Source organism: Rattus norvegicus, chromosome 12 (assembly GCF_021556685.1).
Source record: "Rattus norvegicus strain SHRSP/BbbUtx chromosome 12, alternate assembly SHRSP_T2T, whole genome shotgun sequence".
NCBI classification, from domain to species: Eukaryota; Metazoa; Chordata; class Mammalia; order Rodentia; family Muridae; genus Rattus; species Rattus norvegicus.
This window is the reverse complement of record NC_141545.1, coordinates 763394-787715: the sequence shown is the minus strand read 5'-3', so window position 1 is coordinate 787715 and position 24322 is coordinate 763394. Positions and strand designations below refer to the sequence as shown.

Sequence of the window (24322 nt, the reverse complement as noted above, 5' to 3'; positions counted from 1 at the left end):
AGTTCAATGTCCAATTCTCTGAGGAACCTCCAGAGTGATTTCCAGAATGGTTTTACCAGTCTGCAATCCCACCAACAATGGAGGAGTGTTCCTCTTTCTCCACATCCTCGCCAGCATCTGCTGTCACCTGAGTTTTTGATCTTAGCCATTCTCACTGGTGTGAGGTGAAATCTCAGGGTTGTTTTGATTTGCATTTCCCTTATGACTAAAGATGTTGAACATTTCTTTAGGTGTTTCTCAGCCATTCGTCATTCCTCAGCTGTGAATTCTTTGTTTAGCTCTGAACCCCATTTTTTAATAGGGTTATTTGTTTCCCTGCGGCCTAACTTCTTGAGTTCTTTGTATATTTTGGATATAAGCCCTCTATCTGTTGTAGGATTGGTAAAGATCTTTTCCCAATCTGTTGGTTGCCGTTTTGTCCTAACCACAGTGTCCTTTGCCTTACTGAAGCTTTGCAGTTTTATGAGATCCCATTTGTCGATTCTTGATCTTAGAGCATAAGCCATTGGTGTTTTCTTCAGGAAATTTTTTCCAGTGCCCATGTGTTCCAGATGCTTCCCTAGTTTTTCTTCTATTAGTTTGAGTGTGTCTGGTTTGATGTGGAGGTCCTTGATCCACTTGGACTTAAGCTTTGTACAGGGTGATAAGGATGGATCGATCTGCATTCTTCTACATGTTGCCCTCCAGTTGAACCAGCACCATTTGCTGAAAATGCTATCTTTTTTCCATTGGATGGTTTTGGCTCCTTTGTCAAAAATCAAGTGACCATAGGTGTGTGGGTTCATTTCTGGGTCTTCAATTCTATTCCATTGGTCTATCTGTCTGTCTCTGTACCAATACCATGCAGTTTTTATCACTATTGCTCTGCAATACTGCTTGAGTTCAGGGATAGTGATTCCCCCTGAAGTCCTTTTATTGTTGAGGATAGCTTTAGCTATCCTGGGTTTTTTGTTATTCCAGATGAATTTGCAAATTGTTCTGTCTAACTCTTTGAAGAATTGGATTGGTATTTTGATGGGGATTGCATTGAATCTGTAGATTGCTTTTGGTAAAATGGCCATTTTTACTATATTAATCCTGCCAATCCATGAGCATGGGAGATCTTTCCATCCTCTGAGGTCTTCTTCAATTTCTTTCCTCAGTGTCTTGAAGTTCTTATTGTACAGATCTTTTACTTGCTTGGTTAAAGTCACACCGAGGTACTTTATATTATTTGGACCTATTATGAAGGGTGTCGTTTCCCTAATTTCTTTCTCGGCTTGTTTCTCTTTTGTGTAGAGGAAGGCTACTGATTTATTTCAGTTAATTTTATACCCAGCCACTTTGCTGAAGTTGTTTATCAGCTTTAGTAGTTCACTGGTGGAACTTTTGGGATCACTTAAATATACTATCATGTCATCTGCAAATAGTGATATTTTGACCTCTTCTTTGCCGATCTGTATCCCTTTGATCTCCTTTTGTTGTCTGATTGCTCTGGCTAGAACTTCAAGAACTATATTGAATAAGTAGGGAGAGAGTGGGCAGCCTTATCTAGTCCCCGATTTTAGTGGGATTGCTTCAAGTTTCTCTCCATTTAGTTTAATGTTAGCAACTGGTTTGCTGTATATGGCTTTTACTATGTTTAGGTATGGGCCTTGAATTCCTATTCTTTCCAGGACTTTTATCATGAAGGGGTGTTGAATTTTGTCAAATGCTTTCTCAGCATCTAATGAAATGATCATGTGGTTCTGTTCTTTCAGTTTGTTTATATAATGGATCACGTTGATGGTTTTCCGTATATTAAACCATCCCTGCACGCCTGGGATGAAGCCTACTTGATCATGGTGGATGATTGTTTTGATGTGCTCTTGAATTCGGTTTGCCAGAATTTTATTGAGTATTTTTGCGTCGATATTCATCAGGGAAATTGGTCTGAAGTTCTCTTTCTTTGTTGTGTCTTTGTGTGGTTTAGGTATAAGAGTAATTGTGGTTTTGTAGAAGGTATTCGGTAGTGATCCATCTGTTTCAATTTTGTGGAATAGTTTGGATAATATTGGTATGAGGTCTTCTATGAAGGTTTGATAGAATTCTGCACTAAACCCGTCTGGACCTGGGCTCTTTTTGGTTGGGAGACCGTTAATGACTGCTTCTATTTCCTTAGGAGTTATCGGGTTGTTTAACTGGTTTATCTGTTCCTGATTTAACTTCGATACCTGGTATCTGTCTAGGAAATTGTCCATTTCCTGAAGATTTTCAAATTTTGTTGAATATAGGTTTTTATAGTAAGATCAGATGATTTTTTGAATTTCCTCTGAATCTGTAGTTATGTCTCCCTTTTCATTTCTGATTTTGTTAATTTGGACGCACTCTCTGTGTCCTCTCGTTAGTCTGGCTAAGGGTTTATCTATCTTGTTGATTTTCTCAAAGAACCAACTTTTGGTTCTGTTGATTCTTTCTATGATCCCTTTTGTTTCTACTTGGTTGATTTCTGCTCTGAGTTTGATTATTTCCTGCCTTCTACTCCTCCTCGGTGTATTTGCTTCTTTTTGTTCTAGAGCTTTTAGGTGTGCTGTCAAGCTGCTGACATATGCTCTTTCCTGTTTCTTTCTGCAGGCACTCAGCGCTATGAGTTTTCCTCTTAGCACAGCTTTCATTGTGTCCCATAAGTTTGGGTATGTTGTATCTTCATTTTAATTAAATTCTAAAAAGTTTTTAATTTCTTTCTTTATTTCTTCCTTGACCAGGTTATCATTGAGTAGAGCATTGTTCAATTTCCACGTATATGTGGGCATTCTTCCCTTATTGTTATTGAAGACCAGTTTTAGGCCGTGGTGGTCCGATAGCACGCATGGGATTATTTCTATCTTTCTGTACCTGTTGAGGCCCGTTTTTTGACCAATTATATGGTCAATTTTGGAGAAAGTACCATGAGGAGCTGAGAAGAAGGTATATCCTTTTGCTTTAGGATAGAATGTTCTATAAATATCCGTTAAGTCCATTTGGCTCATGACTTCTCTTAGTCTGTCGACATACTGTTTAATTTCTGTTTCCATGATCTGTCCATTGATGAGAGTGTGGTGTTGAAATCTCCCACTATTATTGTGTGAGGTGCAATGTGTGTTTTGAGCTTTAGTAAGGTTTCTTTTACGTATGTAGGTGCTCTTGTATTTGGGGCATAGTTATTTAGGATTGAGAGTTCATCTTGGTGGATTTTTCCTTTGATGAATATGAAGTGTCCTTCCTTATCTTTTTTGATGACTTTTAGTTGGAAATTGATTTTATTTGATATTAGAATGGCTACTCCAGCTTGCTTCTTCTGACCATTTGCTTGGAAAGTTGTTTTCCAGCCTTTCACCCTGAGGTAGTGTCTGTCTTTGTCTCTGAGGTGTGTTTCCTGTAGGCAGCAGAATGCAGGGTCCTCGTTGCATATCCAGTTTGTTAATCTATGTCTTTTTATTGGGGAGTTGAGGCCATTGATATTGAGAGATATTAAGGTATAGTGATTATTGCTTACCTTTATATTCATATTTGGATGTGAGGTTATGTTTGTGTGCTTTCATTCTCTTTGTTTTTTTGTCAAAACGATTAGTTTCTTGCTTTTTCTAGGGTGTAGCTTGCCTCCTTATGTTGGGCATTAACCTTTATTATCCTTTGTAGTGCTGGATTTGTAGAAAGATATTGTGTAAATTTGGTTTTGTCATGGAATATCTTGGTTTCTCCATCTATATTAATTGAGAGTTTTGCAGGATACAGTAACCTGGGCTGGCATTTGTGTTCTCCTAGGGTCTGTATGACATCTGTCTAGGATCTTCTGGCCTTCATAGTTTCTGGCGAGAAGTCTGGTGTGATTCTGATAGGTCTCCCTTTATATGTTACTTGACCTTTTTCCCTTACTGCTTTTAATATTCTTTCTTTATTTTGTGCGTTTGGTGTTTTGACAATTATGTGACGGGAGGTGTTTCTTTTCTGGTCCAATCTATTTGGAGTTCTGTAGGCTTCTTGTATGTCTATGAGTATCTCTTTTTTTAGGTTAGGGAAGTTTTCTTCTATGATTTTGTTGAAGATATTTACTGGTCCTTTGAGCTGGGAATCTTCACTCTCTTCTATACCTATTATCGTTAGGTTTGATCTTCTCATTGAGTCCTGGATTTCCTGTATGTTTTGGACCAGTAGCTTTTTCTGCTTTACATTATCTTTGATAGTTGAGTCAATGATTTCTATGGAATCTTCTGCTCCTGAGATTCTCTCTTCCATCTCTTGTATTCTGTTGGTGAAGCTTGTATCTACCGCTCCTTGTCTCTTCTTTTGGTTTTCTATATCCAGGGTTGTTTCCATGTGTTCTTTCTTGATTGCTTCTATTTCCATTTTTAATTCCTTCAACTGTTTGATTGTGTTTTCCTGGAATTCTTTCAGGGATTTTTGTGTCTCCTCTCTATGGGCTTCTACTTGTTTATTTATGTTTTCCTGGAATTCTTTCAGGGATTTTTGTGTCTCCTCTCTATGGGCTTCTACTTGTTTTTTTATGTTTTCCTGGAATTCTTTCAGGGACTTTTGCGATTCTTTCAGGCATTTTTGCGATTCCTCTCTGTAGGCTTCTACTTGTTCTCTAAGGGAGTTCTTCTTGTCTTTCTTGAAGTCCTCCAGCATCATGATCAAATATGATTTTGAAACTAGATCTTGCTTTTCTGGTGTGTTTGGATATTCCATGTTTGTTTTGATGGGAGAATTGGGCTCCGATGGTGCCATGTAGTCTTGGTTTCTGTTGCTTGGGTTCCTGCGCTTGCCTCTCGCCATCAGATTATCTCTAGTGTTACTTTGTTCTGCTATTTCTGACAGTGGCTTGACTGTCCTATAAGCCTGTGTGTCAGGAGTGCTGTAGACCTGTTTTCCTCTCTTTCAGTCATTATGGGGACAGAGTGTTCTGCTTTCGGGCGTGTAGTTTTTCCTCTCTACAGGTCTTCAGCTGTTCCTGTGGGCCTGTGTCTTGAGTTCACCAGGCAGCTTTCTTGCAGCAGAAAATTTGGTCTTACCTGTGGTCCTGAGGCTCAAGTTCGCTCGTGGGGTGCTGCCCACGGGCTCTCTGCAGCGGCAGCAACCAGGAAGACCTGTGCCGCCCCTTCCGGGAGCTTCAGTGCACCAGGGTTCCAGATGGTCTTTGGCTTTTTCCTCTGGTGTCCGAGATGTGTGTGCAGGGAGCAGTCTCTTCTGGTTTCCCAGGCTTGTCTGCCTCTCTGAAAGTTTAGCTCCCCCTCCCACGGGATTTGGGTGCAGAGAACTGTTTATCCGGTCTGTTTCTTTCAGGTTCCGGCGGTGTCTCAGGCAGGGGTCCTGCCGCTCCTGGGCCCTCCCCCACGGGAGCCCATAGGCCTTATACAGTTTCCTCTTGGGCCAGGGATGTGGGCAGGGGTGGGCAGTGTTGGTGGTCTCTTCCGCTCTGCAGCCTCAGGAGTGCCCACCTGACCAGGCGGTTGGGTCTCTCTCTCACCGGGTCTGGGAGCAGAGAGCTGCTGCGGGCCGGGATCCGCGGGTGTGGGACTTCTGGTAAACACAGAACGTGCCCGGTCCTAGAGAAATTCTGCTTCCGTGTGTCCCAAGCTCACCAGGCAGCTTTCTTGCAGCAGAAAATTTGGTCTTATTTGTGGTCCCGAGGCTCAGGTTCGCTCGTGGGGTGCTGCCCAGGGGCTCTCTGCAGCGGCAGCAACCAGGAAGACCTGTGCCGCCCCTTCCGGGAGCTTCAGTGCACCAGGGTTCCAGATGGTCTTTGGCTTTTTCCTCTGGCGTCCGAGATGTGTGTGCAGGGAGCAGTCCCTTCTGGTTTCCCAGGCTTATCTGCCTCTCTGAAGGTTTAGCTCTCCCTCCCACGGGATTTGGGTGCAGAGAGCATCAGAGCTGTTTTTAATGATGTTGCTCAGAATGTTTTCTTTCCAGATGATGATTGAGAAGCTAATTTAAAAAAAAAATGGTGCCAGGTACCACAAGAGTAACAGAACTGTGCTGTTTTCTCGGGTTTTGTTTTTTTACTTTTTTTTTTTTAATGGAGTGTGCTGGATGTCTCTACAGTTTTGTTCAGATGACTGCAGAACCTGGAAAAGCTGTTGCTGCTGTTGATGCATAACACACTGCTATTATTGGTCTTTTTATATAAATATAAATATATATACAGATATATAATTTGAATTTTTTGAAACTTTAGCTGTGCTGTCAACTTTGGAAAAAAGTATCCCCGTTTACTGTGTTGAGTTGGCACTGTACAGAAATTAACAGCCATATTGGTCTGGAAATGTTGAACTTAAGTTTTTTCCATTTGTACAGGGGTAACACACTGTATTAAATATGTAAGGTCTTATCTACGTGGGTTTGATTACAAAAACTAATAAAGTATTCTCTAAATTAAAAAAAAAAACAGAAATACCAACCAAACAGCTGCCAAGGAGTAAACCACTACCAAAATACTACAGATGGGCTGACCGTGGGCTCCAACTGCATATGTAGCAGAGAATATCCTTGTTGGGGCACCAATGGAAGAAGCTCTTGTTCCTGCCAAGGTTGGGACAACCAATATTGGGCAATGTTGGGTGGGGCAGGAAGGGGAAGTGTACAGGGAAGGGAACACCCTTACAGAAGAAGAGGAGGGGAATGGCATAGGGGGCTTATTTCTGGGAAACCAGGAAAAAGAATGATATTTGAAATGTAAATTTCAAAAATTCCGTTAAAAAAACTAAAAAAAAAGAAAACAAAAAGCAAAAAACAAAAACCAAAAACGATACTTTTAAAAATGAAGAAATTTTAATTTAAAAACTATGAAGTTCAAACTGAAGTATGAACTTCAAAACTTATGTATTTGAATATTTGCATTCATTCAGAAATGCTTTACTAAAAACGGTTTTACAGAATTGTTCTATTGTTAGTAAGATTAAAAACTGTCCTGGATATCTAATTACTCTTCTGGATGTTTAATTTGACACAAAATTCTTACTAGATCCTATAAATATCAAATATAAGACTGTAAATTGATGATGTCCACATTTCGGTCTTCAATCTTCTTTTTCATATTGTCTGTGAGTTGTATTTTGGGCATTCTGAGCTTTTTGCCTAACGCAACTTATCCATGAGTACATACCATCTGTGTTCTTTTGTGAACTGGTCACCTCATTCAGGTATAATATTTTCTCAATCCATTTAACTGTCTGCAACATTTATACAGTCATTGCTTTTAATATCTAGGTAGTTTTCCATTGTGTACCACCTTTTTTGTATCCATTCCTTCAGTGCAGAACTAATGAGTTGTTTCCAATTTCTGGCTAAGTAATGTTATGAACATAGTGAAATATTTGTCCTGGTTTTATGTTGGAGCATCTTTTGGTATATGCCCAGAAGTGGTATAGCTGGGTCTTCAGAAAGTCCTATGTCCAGTATTCTGAGGAACCAGCAGACTGATTTTGATCGTGGTTGTACCAGATTGAAAATTTTTGCCTACAATGGAGAAATGTTCCTTTCTCCACATCCTCTCCAGCATCTACTTTCACCTGAATTTTTCATTCTATCTCATATGTTGTGCTTCCATTTTCATTAAACTCTAGAAGTCTTTCCAATTCTTTCTTTCTCTCTCTCTCTCTCCCCCTTCCTTTCTTTCTTTCTTTCTGTCTTTCTTTCTTTCTTTCTTTCTTTCTTTCTTTCTTCCCTGACCAAGCAAACATTAAATAGATAGTTGTTCAGCTTCCTTGTACATGTGGGCTTTTTGATATTTTTGTTATTCCGAAAAACAGCCTTAGCCTATGCTGGTCCAATAGAATCCATGGGATTAATTCAATGTTTTATATCTGTTGAGGTTTGTTTTATGTCTGATTACAAGGTCAGTTTATGTATAGTAGTAGGAGGTGATGAGAACATGGTGTACTCTTTTGTTTTAGGGCAAAATGTTTTGTAAGTTATCTGATAAATCAATGTTTTTTAGAACTTCTGCCAGTTATACTGTGTCTCCGTTTAATTTCTGTTTCCATGATCTGGTGAGAGAGTCTGGTGTTAACATCTCCTAGTATTATTTTGCAACATTCCATACAGGCTTTGAGCTTCAGTATTTTTTTTAAACAAATGTAGTTGGCCTTGCATTTGGGGCATAGATGATCAGAATTGAGAGTTCAGCTTGGTAAATTTGTAGAGTGTCCTTCCCTGTCTTTTTTTGATAATTACTTCTTGAAAGAATGTTTTATAGAATATTAAAACGGTCATTCAAGCTTGTTTCTGAAGGCCCTTTGCCTGAATGTTTTTACAGCCTTTTACTGTAAGGGTAGTGTCAGTCTATGAAACTGAGGTATGTTTCCTTCATGCAGCAAATAATGGCTCCTGTTTATGTATCCAATCTGTTAGCCTATGCCTTTTTATTGGGGAACTAAATCCACAGATACGGAGGGATATTAAGTACCAACAATTGTTGCTTCCTGTTATTTTTGTTGTTAGAGGTAGGAATATATTTCTGTGCATTTGGTTTCTTGTGAGATTAGTTTTTTGCTTTTTGGGGTGTGATTTTCCTAATTTTGTTGAAGTTTTCCTAATATTTTCTTCAGTAGGACTAGTTTAGTGTAAATTTATTGTATAAATTCGGTTTTATCGTGGAATATACAGATTCTTTAACTATGGCAATTGAGAGTTTTGCTTCATAGAGGAGCTTGACCTGGCAGTTTTCTTCTCTTAGGGTCTGTTTAATGTCTTTCCAAGATCTTCTGATTTTTTGTGTCTCAGTAGAGATACCTGGTTTAATTTTGATAGGTCTGACTTTACATGTTACATAACCTGTATCTCTTACTGGTTTCAATTTTTTCTTCATTCTGTGCATTTGATTTTTTGGTAATGTGATGGGAGGAACTTCGTTTCTGGTTCCATCTGTTTGTAAGATTTTGTACATTTGTGGGCATCTCAATTTTTGGCTAGGGATATTTTGTTCAATAATTTTTTGCAGTTGTTCACACATCCTCTGAGTTTGGAACCTTCAGTCTCTTCTATACCTATTATTGTTTGTTTTGGTCTTTCCATTCTGGCATGAATTTTTTGAGTGTTTGTGTTAGGAATTTTTGCTTTTTGAATTTTCTTTGTTGTGTCAATATGTTTTTAGTGCATTTTCTACACCTGCAATTATCTTTTCTTCCACTCATATTCTGTTGATGAAGTGTGCATCTGTGATTCCTGCTCTTTTTCCTAGCTTTTCCAACTCCAGGTTTGTCCCCCTTTCTCTCTCTTTTTTTAAATGCTTATATTTTCCTTTTTTAGATCCTGGATTGTTTTATTTAATTTCTTCCCTTCTTTGAATGTATTTACCTATATTTCTTTAAAAGATATATTTGTTTCTTCTTTTACTTGTTGCTGGTTTCTCTTGCATTTCTTTAAGGGAGTTACTTATGTCCTACTTAAAGTCCTGTATCATTTTCATGAAATGTGATTTTTTATCAGAATCATGTTTTTTCAGGTATGTTGGGGTATTCATGTCTTGCTGTAGAGGCAGAACTGGCTTATGATCATGCCATGTAGTCTTGATTTCTGTTGCTTTTGTTCTTCTCTCATCACTTGGTTTACTCTGTTGTTAACTCCCCTGTCTATCTCTGACTGGAGCCTGTACCTCCAGTGTGACTGTGATTCTATGGTCATATGATCCTGTACTCCATGATGTCTCAGAACTTCTGGCAGTCAAGTTTCATATGAGTGTAGGCTAAGTGGGTTGGGTTCTATAAGACAGGGCAAAGGCTAAGGTTCAAAATGGAAGAAACTTGAATCACTGGCTGCTTGGGGTCCCTGAGTCCCTGTGTTCTGCACATCTCAGTTAGAACCATTATTCTTTTAATTCAAGTTATAGCAAAAAACAAAAACAAAAACAAAAAACCCTGAAATTCTAACATGACACTTACAAAATCATTTTATTCTATAATTATAGACACTAGTAAGAAAAATCCAAAGAAATTACAGAAAATCAATTCAAATGTAGAATTGTAGCAATATTCAAAAAACTCAAACCGACGAATAAACTAGAAAGAAATAAAATGAAATAATAGAAGACAATGAGGAAATTAATACAAGTCATTAGCAGAGTGATAAGACAGAGACTGAACTATTGAACAAAAGCCAAACCAAGAAGATTCTGAACGATAAAGCTCAGTAAGTGCAATATGACCACCCTAACTAGCAATAAAATTAATCAGATGAAAAACAGACCTGGAAAAATGTTAGTTAAATTTGATGACTTGGCAAAGTTCAATAATAAAATTTCATAAATATAAAATATATATGAACAGGTGTTTAAGCCTGCAGGAAAATGTGAATATAGAATTCTAAAATGAATGCTTTATTCAAGGAGTAGGGCATGAAATCAATAAAATAATATTCGGGAGTTTCAAAAGCTGGAGAAATATCTGCCCATCTAGTTATAGAAGACTCATTGAACTCTGAGTAAAGAACTGCAGTAAAAAATTATAGTAGACTGCAATTAACAGTGTAGAGATAAAGAAAATATAAAGCAATTTAAAACTGCTTAAGATCAGATTACTTATAAAGCTCATCAGAATAACACTAGTTTTATGAAAGATTTTTAAAGCAAGTAGTTCCAAAGTGATATATCAAAATTCTAAGGTATCTCAACCTCTGTCCAAATTTATTTCACAATAGTCTTGGTACAAGAAAAGGAAGAATAAAATAAATTCTCCTCTTGGAAAAGCATATTACAGAATCCATCACAACTTAGCCAGCTCTATGAAATAGTAAAATTAAATATATATATATATATATATATATATATATATATATATATATAATGAAACTATATAAAATCCACGAAAGAGGAAATCATAAGCTTCCTTCCATTTAATGCTTTCCCAGCAGAAAGCAAAGATTACAAGATTGAGAAAACTAAAAAAAATAAAATAAAAAAATCCAATGACTACACAGATCAAATTTCCTTACATATTTACATAGTACTCTGCCAATACATTAAGCCATACAAATTATTTATACAGGATTGTGACATTACTTCAAAACATTCAACAAACTAGAGGCTACAAAGTATGTCTCACAGTATCTCAAATAATTAAAATAGAGCCCTATATTATTGCTAACTCCAATGAAACAAATATCTCAAGAAGATATTTTTATAGTAAACAGTTTTTCTCAGAGCAATTAATCAAATATTGTAGAAAAAATCATAGAAAAAGGACATCATGGTTCTCTTCCAGCTTTATTAGTACCTCCGACAGTCTTCTGCAATGACTCTCAAATGTGGGTGAAGTAATGTAAAAAATCCTCAGACTGATAATGTGATCATTTCTTCCTCTGAATAGAATGGGACTTGGAAACCTAATAGAAATATTTATACCACAAAAAAAGGTTTAAAAAGATGCATTATTCCTTAAAAAAACATTATTAAATATTTACAGTAACACAATTATCTCAACGTCCTCTAAATGTTTTTGAGTGGAATATATAGTAGTTGTCTAAACAATTGATGGGTCCAATTATTTTTATTTACGATTCATTATGAGTAGAAAAATACATTGGAGAAATGTTTATAAATACATTCTAGGCTAAGATAAAAACTCAGGTGACAGCAAATGCTGGCGAGGATGTGGAGAAAGAGGAACACTCCTCCAGTGTTGGTGGGATTGCAGGCTGGTACAACCATTCTGGAAATCATTCTGGAGGTTCCTCAGAAAATTGAACATTGAACTACCTGAGGACCCAGCTATACCTCTCTTGGGCATATACCCAAAAGATGTCCCAACATATAACAAAGACACATGCTCCACTATGTTCATAGCAGCCTTATTTATAATAGCCAGAAGCTGGAAAGAACCCAGATGCCCTTCAACAGAGGAATGGATACAGAAAATGTGGTACATCTACACAATGGAATATTACTCAGCTATCAAAAACAATGACTTTATGAAATTCATAGGCAAATGGTTGGAACTGGAAAATATCATCCTGAGTGAGGTAACCCAATCACAGAAAAACACACATGGTATGCACTCATTGATAAGTGGCTATTAGCCCAAATGCTTGAATTACCCTAGAGGCATAGAACACATGAAACTCAAGACGGATGATCAAAATGTGAATGCTTCATTCCTTCTTTAAAAAGGGAACAAGAATACCCTTGGCAGGGAATAGAGAGGCAAAGATTAAAACAGACACAGAAGGAACACCCATTCAGAGCCTGCCCCACATGTGGCCCATACATATACAGCCACCCAATTAGACAAGATGGATGAAGCAAAGAAGTGCAGGCCTACAGGAGCCGGATGTATCTAGACACAGGGATTTCTTGCATGGTTTCTAATGATCTACATCTCTATCTCATCTCTGCATTTTTGCTTGGTCCCTATTTCATGATTTCATGCTTTCATTGTAAGAGTATTCTCACCCAGAAGGATCAAACTCTGTACAACAGCTTTAAGCAGAGAAGACTCTGTATTGAGGGAAGGATAGGGTTTTCTGTTCTTGTCTCTCATATCTCTCTTCTGAGGAGGAGCTTCAGAAATTTGAATTGTGGCCCTCACTTCTGTCATGAACAGAGGAATGTTTCATATCTGCCATATTCCTTTGCATTTTCTGCTGTCAGTTGAACCAATAAATAAGATACTCCAGGTTCTTTCAAGTGTCAGATACTCAATAGTCTGAATTTATTGACAGATTTCTTTTTCTGTCTTCACATGTCACCCACAGCTCTACAGAGGAAGTTCCAATGGTGGTGTTTTATATCCAGAATACCACAATGCCCCTAAAATATTGACAGTGTAAAAACAGTTATCCTTGGCAGAAAGTAAATAACTCAGTGAACTTAAAAAAAATCTAGATATAGTATTATACAATGATTATCAAACTGGAACATTAACTTAGCATGTACCCTGAGGTCCCAGAAGAAATCCCAAGTATACCAATATGAAAACCATAACACTGCTATAATGAAAATATGTTTTTCACATATGTGTAGTGGATTTGTTTTGAGTTTTTTTTCAGCAAACAGGAAAAACAGTATCTATTGACTTTCAATAATGTTTGTTACTGGTAGTGAAAATTCACATAACTGGTATTTCTTTGACATTATTAAAACATTACCCATGATATACATAGAACCTAAGAAGTTAGACTCCAGAGAGCCTTGTAACCCTATTAAAAATGGGTACAGTAGCTAACATTAAACTAAATGGAGAGAAACTTGAAGCAATCCCAGTAAAATCAGGGACTAGACAAGGCTGCCCACTCTCTCCCCACTTAACCAATATAGTTCTTGAAGTCCTAGCCAGAGCAATCAGACAACAAAAGGAGATCAAGGGGATACAGATTGGAAAAGGAGAAATCAAAATAGCACTATTTGCAGACGACATGATAGTATATTTAAGTGATCCCAAAAGTTCCACCAAAGAACTACTAAAGCTGATAAACAACTTCAGCAAAGTGGCTGGGTATAAAATTAACTCAAATAAATCAGTAGTCTTCCTCTACACAAAAGAGAAACAAGCTGAGAAAGAAATTAGGGAAACAACACCCTTCATAATTGTCTCAAATAATATAAAATACCTCGGAGTGACTTTAACCAAGCAAGTAAAAGATCTGTATGGTAAGAACTTCAAGTCCCTGAAGAAAGAAATTGAAGAAGACCTCAGAAGATGGAAATATCTTTTATGGTCACGGATCAGAAGGATTAACATAGTAAAAATGTCCATTTTACCAAAAGTGATCTACAGATTCAATGCAATCCCCATCAAAATACCAATCAAATTCTTCAGAGAGTTAGACAGAACAATTTGCAAATTCATCTGGAATAACAAAAAACCCAGGATAGCTAAAGCTATCCTCAACAATAAAAGGACTTCAGGGGGAATCACCATCCCTGAACTCAAGCAGTATTACAGAGCAATAGTGATAAAAACTGCATGGTATTGGTACAGAGACAGACAGATAGACCAGTGGAGTAGAACTGAAAGACGCAGAAATGAACCCACACACCTATGGTCACTTGATTTTTGACAAAGGTGCCAAAACCATCCAATGGAAAAAAGATAGCATTTTCAGCAAATGGTGGTGGTTCAACTGGAGGTCAGCATGTAGAAGAATGTAGATCGATCCATACTTATCACCCTGTATAAAGCTTATGTACATGCCTCTTATCTTAAAGGAAAAAAACTTCATTACTGGAATCTATAGTGGAATATAATAAGGGAAAAGAAAGATATTCTTGTTTCTTTTGTTCTTCATGTAACATGTATCATCATCAATACCTGGAAGATACTGTAGAGCTATTTAGAGTAAACATTCTTTGAAGAAGAAAATATTAATACAAGAAGTGACAAGAAATACATATCCTGTAGGGATGTGTTTTCCACTCTGTATCTGTTACATAAAATGTTAATCTTTGATATCCTGAAAACAATTCCTAGATTCCTCTCTCTCATGTATATATGTCAACAATAAATGTCATATTAAACTTTCCATAAAACTTACCATGTTCTGTAAGTAAAGTAATGTTAAAGAGATTGCCGATCAGGAACATGGAAGAAATACAAATACAGAGGAGGAACAATTCTTGTTTCATTCCATGCTTTGATAACAGAAGAATAGTATAGTCATTCCTTATTTCTGATTCTTTAAACCATTGAAATAATCAGAGTTTCTGTAGAAAAGGGAAACAGCAAGAAAATGGTGATCCTTCTGCCCTTAGTTCTGGCATACTTGGTTTGCACTGCCAGTCAACATTCATCTGAAATGAAACTTCAGAATGACAAAGGCCACTCAGAGGTAACGTGTGTAAGATAACCAGGGAATGAAAAAGTGCTTGTGAGAGGTGTTTGTTGTGTGTCCATATTTGTATTTTCACAAACCTTGTTCTTTCTCATACATGTATACATGTTTCTTGCTTAATAAAATGTGTTTACATGTTTTGTGCGACTTAAATAAACAGTTCTCTGTCTTTCTCAAATCACAGGGTTTTTAGTGTATGGAACTGTGAATTATACCTCAGTGTTTCCAAAATATATTGACTCTCATTGATTTAGTTTTCCATTGGATAAAAATATCATTGTTTTCTAAGATTTCAATTGTTACATTATCTTAAACATCGTGCACTGTAGTTAAATATAAATTGACAATATATTATCTATTTTCTATGTGAAAAACCAATGTGATGAGTATTACAGGTATTGAGGAAAAAAAAACCAAAATAAATTCAGAGAAACAACTCTTAGTATAAGGAAAAGACCCTAAAATCGGAACCTCAGAATTTTTGTAAAATGCTTACCACCCTAACATTCGTCTGTAGTCCCCAGTGCAGAGATGGAAGAGACAAGAATGTGCTTTGGGTTCACTCTGCACATAATATAATGAAATTGTGAGTTCCAAAACAGATAGATAATCTTTGCTAAACATTAAAGTAGATACCTAGCCTGGTGGAACATGCCTTAATTCATAAAATAGTAAGGCAGAAGCATGTAGATATGTGTGAGTTCAAGGACAGCCTAGTCTACAAAGTAAGTACAGGATAAATAGGGCTCTATTCCACATAGAAACCCTCTCTCAAAACAACTTTTTTTAGACAGTGATTAAGTAAGAGACCCAACTTTGATTTTAAACTTACACACACACACACGCACACACACACACACACACATACACACACACACACACACACACACACATACACACACACACACACACACACACACACACATCCTCATAAATACTATTCTACACAAACAAACGTCTACACCAGAACAGGGCTTTATGAAAAACAAACATACACATACTCTCCCTCACCTGCAAAGAAAATGTGCAAAAACCTTCCTAACTTAGCTTTCCCCTTTTAGACTTTAGGGTATTTTCACTCAGTTTACTGAGTGATGAAGTAAGGAATAAGAAAATGCACTTCTGAGAATGTATATTTGTAATATTAGGTATTCTGATAATGGCAATCATCCCAGGCAATTATCTGTCACATTTTATCCAATGTACTTTTTTTTAACATTAAGATAAAAAATATGGAATTATTACCAGAAAAATACATTAACCATGTTGCAGGATATGTGTTCTACTATGAAAATTTAATAATATTAATATAGTTAGTCATGTTTTTAAGGTCATGTGAGGATATCAACATCTACGTGAATAATTTTAGAATCTCAAAGTAAATTTTTTAGTATCTGGATGTAAATTAAATAGTAATATAGTAAGAATGGAATCAATACTACAGTGACATTACTTTTGTATATACAGTTCTTTGTTGTTCCTATTTTGAATTCTTTTCTGGAATTAGAATTAGACATATACCAAACAATCATTGATTTCCCAAGACAACTCCAGATGAGGCAGAATGTGTGTTTCATCTATATCTATATCCTCCTCTCTATCCATGGTATTGTAAGACATGTCATGTTGTTGAATTTATCTTAGATTTGCAACATCTATGATTTACTGAAAAGAGTCTTTAGAAACACAAATGAAGCAATACATGGTGACATCTGTTTGAACTTTCAGCACCTAAATCTACAAATGAATTTCTACATGATTTCAAAGCAGATCTGATTTCAGTACTGAATTACAATACTGCCAGAGCTAAAAAAAAAATTGTCTCAAAGAAAATATCAACCCATGAATATAAACAAAAGTTATCATAAATCTGATATGGTTAAAAAAAAAAACACTGCAATGAAAACTGAAAGATATCTTTCAATACAGAAATAGTGGCAATCAAAATGCAAATATTTGAAAATTTTTGAATATACCTGTTATATTTAACATTCATTTGCTACTTAATATAGGCTAGAATCAACAGGGAAAAAAGCAAAAGAATTAACAATTGGGTAATTGGCATTACCAAGTCGGTCTGTGGGTGTGTTTATGTAGGAATGCTGTAAATTCTGTTGGTGGGAAGAGCAGAGCACTGAGATACCATCCGCACTACAATGAGGTCATGGGCTAGATGTGTTTAGTTATAACCTTCATATACTGAAGAGTAGGATACCATTAAAACAGCAAAATATAACTGGTCTAGGAAGTAGCTCTAGAGATTCAGTAAGTGAAGAAAAATAGAAAAATATTTACTACTCATTTTTTTTAATTTAAAATTTACCCAAAAGTTCTCATGTAACAATTTAATATGTACTCTTAGGCAGCACAGTGGAGAAATCTTTGTTATTTCTATACTACTGTAAATATATTCAGTTGTTCAGGGATAACTATCAAATTCTGAAATTACTTAAAATTAGAATCTCACATAATAATTCTCTGTATATAATATTTTATAAACATTGGTTAATATTTTAAATGTCTTCTTTCATTTTGTATTTGAAATTAAGTTTTAAAGACTCAAAAAATTAGAAAAACATTAATTTTATTGAAATCTAAATTTACAAAGAAATAAAAATCCTCTAAAAATTCTAACTTCACAATATAAACATAAAGAGTAAGAAATTTTGTGTCTATGGGTATGTGTGAAGATAAAGAAAGATATTTTCCTTAAATAATATTGAATTTTAAATTAAGTAATTAGAATTCCTCGATTTCTTTTCCCTATAAAACTTTGAAATTTACCCTAAATAAAAATCACTTAAAATTTTTTAGCAAACTCTAGGTTTTTTGCAATCTTGTAGCTTTTATTATATAATTTCTGTCTTATTTTTGCAAAGAAAGTGAAATCAAAATATTAAGCTCTAGAAATAACTTGTAAAACTTAAAAAAATCAGGTAATATTTTAAAATATTTTAATTTTATCTGGCACCCACTTTTTTCTTTGTCACACTAATTTAAAAAATGTTTTATGACAATTCATATAGGAAAGTAAACTTAATTATATTTTTTTACCAAATTAAAAATAACTGGATGCTCATCTTGAAACTCATTATGAGAAATGGATACAATAATTTAAAATTTAATAGAATTTTATCAAGTAGCATCCATCTTTAAGTATTGATTACTTTTAAGTAAGTACTTTTCCCTTTAACTGGTTTGAGTTCAAATTTATTTAATGTACTTCTGATTAAAACTGACTATCTGTAAGATTCATTTTATTCATGTCTATTATTAATAAAATAATTCTAGCATAAAATTAAAAAAAGATTGACTGTGATGCATGTGCTTATGAGAAACGTTTACAGCATCCTTTTGACCAGCATTTCACCATGGTTTCTCACTTGCCTATGAGTCAGCACGACTTATAGAAAACCAAAATTCTGTTCTCCACCATCTTCCCTTTCATCAGAATGTTTTATGTTAGAAACAATAAAAATGGAAAAAATTCTGATGGTATTGTGCTGGATATAGAGGGAAAAATATAGATGTTTCAGAAAACATGTGCATTATCTTTAATGTTCACTAAGTGAGTGGGAACAAACTCAAATGTATATAAAGAAGCAAAAACACAAGCAAAGATAAACATTTATGGCATATGACATTATACAGGGTCTTGTTGATAGAACATGGACATTTAAATTTATAAATGTAGATTTACATTCTAGAAACAAGAGCTAATTTTAATGTGAGAGTCCGATAAAAGCTGACTGTGCTTATGTCAGACTGAGCCCAGCCCAGTAACTGAAGATTTGAGTAAGTTTGTTTAGGATTTTGTGGGTCACCATAGCTTTAGAATAAATCAAGGATTATCCTGAGTTTTGTGAACCCTCGTCTTCAGTGGAAAATAAAGAAATCCAAAAGACAGGACAGAAAGTATAATACTTTTATGGAAGCCTTAGATAACATTAAGACTTTGTCTCTATATTCTTAGTGTGGTCACATTGAAATCATTGGAGAACTTGACAGAACACAGGGAATGAGCAGGAAAGATTTTGTGGACTATGCAGAGTATTATGCACCATTGAAAAATGAACATATGTATCCACTGAAAAGGAGGAATGCTAACATGTGTTTTAGAGGTGAATCTGGAAATAGAAAAAGACAGACATTGTTTTTTTAAATATTTTATTTATTTATTTATTATATATGAGTACACTGTAGCTGCCTTTAGACACACCAGACCAGGGCATCAGATCTCATTACAGATGGTTGTGAGCCACCATGTGGTTGCTGGGATTTGAACTCAGGACCTCAGGAAGAGCAGTCGGTGCTCTTAACCACTGAGCCATCTCTCCAGCCCGACAGACATTGTTTTGTCAATGAAAGATTTGACTATATATAATTTGGTAAGGATTAATGCATTAAATTATATTTGCTTTTCAGATTAAGGACTACTGGTCAAAATTGTTCATATTGAACATATCATTCTCTTAAAATACTCATAATACAACTCAGATATGAAGATAATAGAAAGAATGTCCACAAAATATTATATTAAGGAAGGGAATGTGATGTGTAAATCACAACATGACTGTAGTATTCAGATGGAAAATATGACAATCTAATTGTCAATTATGTCATCCTGTATGCAAAATCAATTGCAGATTTAACTGCCATCCTCAATTAAATGTTGATATGAGGAGAAGTGGGCCTTGAAGCAATTTGAAACTTTAGGACACCACTGTATATCATGATTTCCTGAAGTAAACTATGTATAAGTGAATTGAAAAAAATCAAGAAAAAATAAATTGTAGGAAAATACATTGTATCTGAGATACAAAGTTCTGATTTTTGTTTGTTTTACTGTTGTTGGTGGTGTTTTCTTTTTCCCCATTTTGTATGTTAAGACCCTACTAGACCTCAATGTAGATCGTCACCAATATATGAAGAAAATTTGTCCAGTTTTGTTTATAAGGCTGGGCCTCTTGACAAACATCACTTCAAGTTGAAAGCCTCAGGTTTTATTTTAATTTTTTCTTTGCTTTATTTTTCATATACCAGTTTCTTTGTATGGTAGTGCTGTCATAGAACTTGATTTGCAGGTCTCCATGCCTCTGACTCTTGAGTACTTTTTTAAGGGCATGCAACACCACTTCCCAGCTCAGCCAGAATTTCATACTATAGAGATACTTTCATTTTGTATTATAATGAACCATGTCAAAAACAGGTAATTTTAAATTTACTATTAAATCATGTAAAACTCCACATTGGAAAAGTTACTGGTCATGATGAATATAAAATTGAGAGGAAATTTTCTGGTTCATTTGGAAACTGTATTGTCATGTGTTTTCCTTCGTGAAACTGACGAGTGGAGAGGAGGTTTTTGCTAAAGGACACATGGGAGGATGTTTTGCTAAGAACAGACATGCTGGTTTTGTGGAGACAGCCTGGAAAATGGGAATATGGTTTTACCAGAGAAGATGCTTGGGAGAACATGTGAAGTTTGGAAAGGATATACATATTGCAACAGACAATAGACAGTGGTGAATGGTATTTTAGAATGCCTTTTCATTCTCTGCTGGGCAATGTTTGCCATGATGTTGTAGAGAGAAATGCACTAAACAACATCTGTTGGTGTTCCAGTGGCTTCTAAGGACTTGGAACAAATGCCATAGCATTGAGATTTCTTCTGAATTATACTGCTTTGTAGATTTGTGAATGGTGGTTGCAGGTGCATCTAGCTACTGCTGATGATTGGTGTGAATTGAACTGCTGATATTCTCTCAGGCAGATTCTATTTGCTCCAAAATATTTCTAAACAGGTCCACATTCTCTTTTGTACTTCATTTTCTCTTCTTTTGGGGAATGGTAGGCTAGAAGGGATATAAACACATTTAAGAACCCTTATTAAAAGTGGATTTGAACCATCTAAGCCTAAAAAGTGCAAATGGAATTCTGGTATTTGCCAAAACCTAAAAACGTGTCTTTGAAATAATGACTGGTGAATAAGAAATGATGCTTACCATCTCGAACACATGGGCACTGGAAAAAATTTCCTGAACAAAACACCAATGGCTTATGCTCTAAGATCAAGAATCGATAACTGGGATCTCATAAAACTGCAAAGCTTCTGTAAGGCAAAGGACACTGTGGTTAGGACAAAACGGCAACCAACAGATTGGGAAAAGATCTTTACCAATCCTACAACAGATAGAGGGCTTATATCCAAAATATACAAAGAACTCAAAAAGTTAGACTGCAGGGAGACAAATAACCCTATTAAAAATGGGGTTCAGAGCTAAACAAAGAATTCACAGCTGAGGAATGCCGAATGGCTGAGAAACACCTAAAGAAATGTTCAACATCTTTAGTCATAAGGGAAATGCAAATCAAAACAACCCTGAGATTTCACCTCACACCAGTGAGAATGGCTAAGATCAAAAACTCAGGTGACAGCAAATGCTGGCGAGGATGTGGAGAAAGAGGAACACTCCTCCAGTGTTGGTGGGATTGCAGACTGGTACAACCATTCTGGAAATCAGTCTGGAGGTTCCTCAGAAAATTGAACATTGAACTACCTGAGGACCCAGCTATACCTCTCTTGGGCATATACCCAAAAGATGCCCCAACATATAACAAAGACATATGCTCCACTATGTTCATAGCAGCCTTATTTATAATAGCCAGAAGCTGGAAAGAACCCCAATGCCCTTCAACAGAGGAATGGATACAGAAAATGTGGTACATCTACACAATGGAATATTACTCAGCTATCAAAAACAACGAGTTTATGAAATTCGTAGGCAAATGGTTGGAACTGGAAAATATCATCTGGAGTGAGCTAACCCAATCACAGAAAGACATACATGGTATGCACTCATTGATAAGTGGCTATTAGCCCAAATGCTTGAATTACCCTAGATCCCTAGAACAAACGAAACTCAAGACGGATGATCAAAATGTGAATGCTTCACTCCTTCTTTAAATGAGGTAAAAGAATACCCTTGGCAGGGAAGGGAGAGGCAAAGATTAAAACAGAGACTGAAGGAACACCCATTCAGAGCCTGCCCCACATGTGGCCCATACATATACAGCCACCCAATTAGACAAGATGGATGAAGCAAAGAAGTGCAGGCCTACAGGAGCCGGATGTAGATCTCTCCTGAGAGACACAGCCAGAATGTGGCGAATACAGAGCAAATACAGAGGCGAATGCCAGCAGCAAACCTCTGAACTGAGAACAGGACCCTCGTTGAAGGAATCAGAGAAAGAACTGGAAGAGCTTGTAGGGGCTCGAGACCCCATTTGAACAACAATGCCAAACAACCAGAGCTTCCGGGGAATAAGCCACTACCTAAAGACTATACATGGACTGACCCTGGACTCTGACCTCATAGGTAGCAATGAATATCCTAGTAAGATCACCAGTGGAAGGGGAAGCCCTGGGTCCTGCTAAGACTGAACCCCCAGTGAACGTGATTGTTGGGGGGAGGGTGGCAATGGGGGGAGGATGGGGAGGGGAACACCCATAAAGAAGGGGAGGGGGAGGGATTAGGAGGATGTTGGCCCGGAAACCGGGAAAGGGAATAACACTCGAAATGTAAATAAGAAATACTCAAGTTAAGTAAAAAAAAAAAAAAAAAAAAAAGGGGGGGTTGGGGATTTAGCTCAGTGGTTAGAGCGCTTGCCTAGGAAGTGCAAGGTCCTGGGTTCGGTCCCCAGCTCCGAGGGGGGGGGGAGAAATGATGCTTACTTTACATTGAGGGAGTAATGTGATTGTGGAAATCTCATTGTTTTAACAGAATGCGTTTGAGATTTGATGGTTTACAAGTAAGATAGGTGGAGATGAAATCTTTCAGGAAGAATGAGGACAACAAATTCTGTAATGAATGCAGCTTCTTTGCAAAATCTTCTTGAAGTTCTTATTAATTTTTGGAGGAAGTAATGTATAGAATAGAAATTCATTTATCTCACCCTCTCAGGGAACATCAGTGGAGCACTGGAGAAAAGGAAATGGAGACTGTAATCGCCCCAGTGGTTTCTGGGCCTTAACTACAAAGTTCTGTACCTTCTGGATATATTCCCTGGACCTTGGAAAGAGAGGTGTGTAAAATCTCCAAAACTGACACTTAGAGGTATATGTCTATTGTGCAAGTCATTCTTTTTTAAATAGGTCAAAGGCTTATTATAACATTACAAACATATGAGAACATAAAAGATTTTACATATTCAAAATTAAAAATTATCCTATTTCTTTAGGATATAAAGCAATACTTGCCTTATTTTTGAGTCCATAATTATATACCATTCTCCTTAGCTTTACTCTATCAAATACATTAGCAAAACACATATTGCTCCTAGTTTTGTTTCAACATTATGGAATGCTTTTCTCTTTTTTTTTTTTTTTTTTTTTTTGGTTCTTTTTTTCGGAGCTGGGGACCGAACCCAGGGCCTTGCGCTTCCTAGACAAGTGCTCTACCACTGAGCTAAGTCCCCAACCCCTGGAATGCTTTTCAATAACTTGTTGTTACATGAATACATAAAGTTTTCTAAGCTCCCGAATTCTCAAAATAATTCAAGTGTTTTATTAAGAATTAGTATAAATTGACATAATTTCTTACCCATCGAGTTTATGAGAGTAGAAGCATCAGTTAGACTATTTTTACTCTCCTTTTTACATATGTTGTATATGACATAAAACCAAGGACTAAAAACACAATCAGAATCATAAAGTGAGAACTAATGTCTCACATATTTTTCAAATATCAAACATTGAACTCTGAGGAAGAGGTTGGAATAAGTAATATTTTAAAATGTCCACCATATTTTAATTGATTTTTAATTACAGATACGTGTCCTCTAAGTCTTTTAGTGCTTGTGAAGTTGTTAGATTAATTGACACATTGAAGAAACTGACAGTTGAATCGGGAATATTTTTATTAAAGTGCAATGAGTCAGTTGCTGCTTCTGTTTCTAAGTCACTGAAAAGGGATTACGATAATGTATACAATTGAGTGGTTACTAAATATATTAATAGGGCATACTTAGGTGTTTTCGCTGCTGTTTTCATTTGAGTGTTCCATTCAATATCTATAGGCACTGTTTCAAGTTTTGTGGTAGTTGCTAACATAATATTTGGTAAAATTTATGGGAGAATGAAAAACTTGAAAATTTTAGATTATTTGATATTTTCCCACATTTATACATTTTTTAAAAGCAAATCTCTTTATAAATCTCTTTATGGCCTACTAGTCCATTCTTTCTCTTAGCACACATCTTTTCATGAATTTCTTACTTCATTTAGTACTGTAAATGTGTGCAAGGTTTGGAACCAGAACGTGCAAAATGTGTATATTACTAAACAAAAAATGTGATTTTGTCTCTTACTTCATCCATCACTTCCCTGCTCCTTCCCAGTTTTGAGCAGATATCAAATGCTCCTCTGGTGTTTTTAATAGAATTTTGTTGGGCAATATCTCATAGGTGTAGACAATACTACAATTACTTCTTAAATATAGAGGCCCTATCATATTCACAGAATCACTTTCAAAGTAACATTTAAAAACCTCTAGTGCTCACAAGG

The 24322-nt window shown here is 36.1% G+C and overlaps 1 protein-coding gene across 1 annotated transcript in view; it reads left to right on the top strand.

Moving 5' to 3' along the window:
* The window catches only part of LOC148001920 (uncharacterized), a 97898-nt gene that overhangs the window by 40418 nt on the left and 33158 nt on the right, over window positions 1-24322 (top strand). Inside the window, exon 2 of the mRNA XM_087579755.1 lies at window positions 22722-22842. Coding sequence (XP_087435881.1) covers window positions 22722-22842 — 121 coding nt within the window. The remainder of the gene's footprint in view (window positions 1-22721; window positions 22843-24322) is intronic.